The sequence below is a fragment of the Oncorhynchus nerka genome, linkage group LG19, assembly GCF_034236695.1.
Source record: "Oncorhynchus nerka isolate Pitt River linkage group LG19, Oner_Uvic_2.0, whole genome shotgun sequence".
Classification (NCBI taxonomy): domain Eukaryota; kingdom Metazoa; phylum Chordata; class Actinopteri; order Salmoniformes; family Salmonidae; genus Oncorhynchus; species Oncorhynchus nerka.
Window position 1 is genome coordinate 48,588,646 of NC_088414.1, and position 2,500 is coordinate 48,591,145.

General features: G+C 53.8%; 1 protein-coding gene across 1 annotated transcript in view; it reads right to left on the bottom strand.

Moving 5' to 3' along the window:
• The window catches only part of LOC135562556 (protocadherin Fat 3), a gene marked incomplete at its 5' end in the record, with an annotated part of 349,011 nt that overhangs the window by 227,041 nt on the left and 119,470 nt on the right, over positions 1-2,500 (bottom strand). Inside the window, 2 exon segments of the mRNA XM_065005063.1 lie at positions 921-1,196; positions 1,462-1,602. Coding sequence (XP_064861135.1) covers positions 921-1,196; positions 1,462-1,602 — 417 coding nt within the window.

Here is a 2,500-nt window from a genome sequence, read left to right on the forward strand (position 1 = left end):
GGTGGAGGGAGAGGGGGAGGGAAGGAGGGAGAGGTAGGGAAGGAGGGAGGGAGGGAGGTGGGATGGGAGGGAGGGAGGGGGTGAGGGGGGGTGGGGGAGGGAGAGGGGGAGGGAGGGAGGGAGAGAGAGGTAGGGAAGGAGGGAGGGAGGGAGGTGGGATGGGAGGGAGGGAGAGGGGGTGGAGGGAGGGAGAGGGGAGGGAGGGAGGGAGAGAGAGGTAGGGAAGGAGGGAGAGAGGGAGGGAGGGAGGGAGGGAGAGGGTGAGGGGGTGGAGGGAGGGAGAGGGGGAGGGGAGGGAGAGAGGGAGGGAGGGAAGGAGGGAGAGAGGGAGGGAGGGAGGGAGGGAGGGAGGGAGGGAGGGAGAGGGTGAGGGGGTGGAGGGAGGGAGGGGGAGGGAGGGAGGGAGAGAGAGGTAGGGAAGGAGGGAGGGAGGGAGGTGGGATGGGAGGGAGGGAGAGGGAGAGGGGGTGGAGGGAGGGAGAGGGGGAGGGGGAGGGAGGGAGGGACAGAGAGGTGTAGGGAAGGAGGGAGGGAGGGAGAGGGTGATGGAGGGAGGGAGAGGGGTAGGGAAGGAGGGAGAGAGGGATGGATGGATAAATGGAGGGAGGGACAGAGAGGTGTAGGGAAGGAGGGAGGGAGGGAGAGGGGTAGGGAAGGAGGGATGGAGGGAGGGAGAGGGGTAGGGAAGGAGTGATGGAGGGAGGGAGAGGGGTAGGGAAGGAGTGATGGAGGGAGGGAGAGGGGTAGGGAAGGAGTGATGAGGGAGGGAGAGAGAGAGACAGGCAGTGAGGCAGGGAAGGAAAGAGGAAAAGACAGAAAGACGAGGGAAATAGAGAGAGAAGCAAATAAAAGGTAGAAAGGAACATGTGAAAAGGGAGAGAAGAAGACTAAGGAGAACAGGAAACTGACACACATCATACCATGATGGTCAGAATGTGTTGTGTCCTAGCCTCGTAGTCCAGTCGGTCAGCGCTGTAGACCACTCCAGTCCCAGGGTTAATCTTGAACAGCCTCATACTGGCTGGATCTACACTACTGTGGATGGAGTAGCTGAGACGTGCACGCTCGTCACCGTCTGACGCTCGCACACGCAACAGCTCTGTGTCGGCTGGCATGTCTTCTGACACGCTAATGTCATATGTAGGCTGAGAGAAGACGGGAGGGTTGTCATTACTGTCAAGAACACGGATGAAGACCTGGAGGTGAAGAGGGAAGAGAGAGAAAGAGGTTCGAAAGGGCTGAGAGAAGACGGGTGGGTTGTAATTACTGTATAGAAAACAGATAAAGACCTGGAGGAGAAGAGGAAAGAGAGAGAGAGAGACAGAGAGAGAGAGAGAGAGAGAGAGAGAGAGAGAGAGAGAGACAGAGGAGACAGAGGAGAGGAGCACCTTTTGGCTTCCCACAAGTCATCTGAACTGAGGTGTCCGTGTGTGTCCGTGTGTGTGTGTGTGTGTGTAGTACCTGTGTGTTAGCTGTGTTGGTACCGTCAGTGACCATGACCGTCAGGTTGTAGAGCGACTGACCCTCAGCGTCCAGCGGCCTGGCTATCACCACAGTACCCACAGTGCCCTGCTGGAAGTCAAAGCCACTGTCGTAGCTCCCCTCTGAAACACACAGACAGACAGACAGACAGACAGACAGACAGACAGACAGACAGACAGACAGACAGACAGACAGACAGACAGACAGACAGACAGACAGACAGACAGACAGACAGACAGACAGACAGACAGACAGACAGACAGACAGACAGACAGACAGTTAAGAGTTTGAAGAGGTATTTCTATCATAAATGAGTTTTGTCCGTTTTGTCTCCTGGGTCATGGTCTTCTGTTTCTCTTGAAGTCAACAACAATTCTCCTCCGCACACAAACACATCCAGGCTGCAGACTTCCAAACAGACAGACAGGTGCTGTAACATATTACAGAGTGATTGTTTTGTACAGGTAGCTGAGACCAAGCGTAGAGAGGGCAGACGAATGGAATTTAAAACCTAAAACACACAAACTGCCTCATTAGAAGTCAACGCAGAAACTACATCACTTCTATTAATTACAGAGAGAGAGGATATGAATCCCTGACTGTGTCAGTTTTACCTTCAGAGAGAGAGGGGATATGAATCCCTGACTGTGTCAGTTTTACCTTCAGAGAGAGAGGGGATATGAATCCCTGACTGTGTCAGTTTTACCTTCAGAGAGAGAGAGAGGATATGAATCCCTGACTGTGTCAGTTTTACCAGAGAGAGAGAGAGGATATGAATCCCTGACTGTGTCAGTTTTACCTTCAGAGAGAGAGAGGATATGAATCCCTGACTGTGTCAGTTTTACCTTCAGAGAGAGAGAGAGGGGATATGAATCCCTGACTGTGTCAGTTTTACCAGAGAGAGAGAGGGGATATGAATCCCTGACTGTGTCAGTTTTACCAGAGAGAGAGAGGATATGAATCCCTGACTGTGTCAGTTTTACCAGAGAGAGAGAGAGAGGATATGAATCCCTGACTG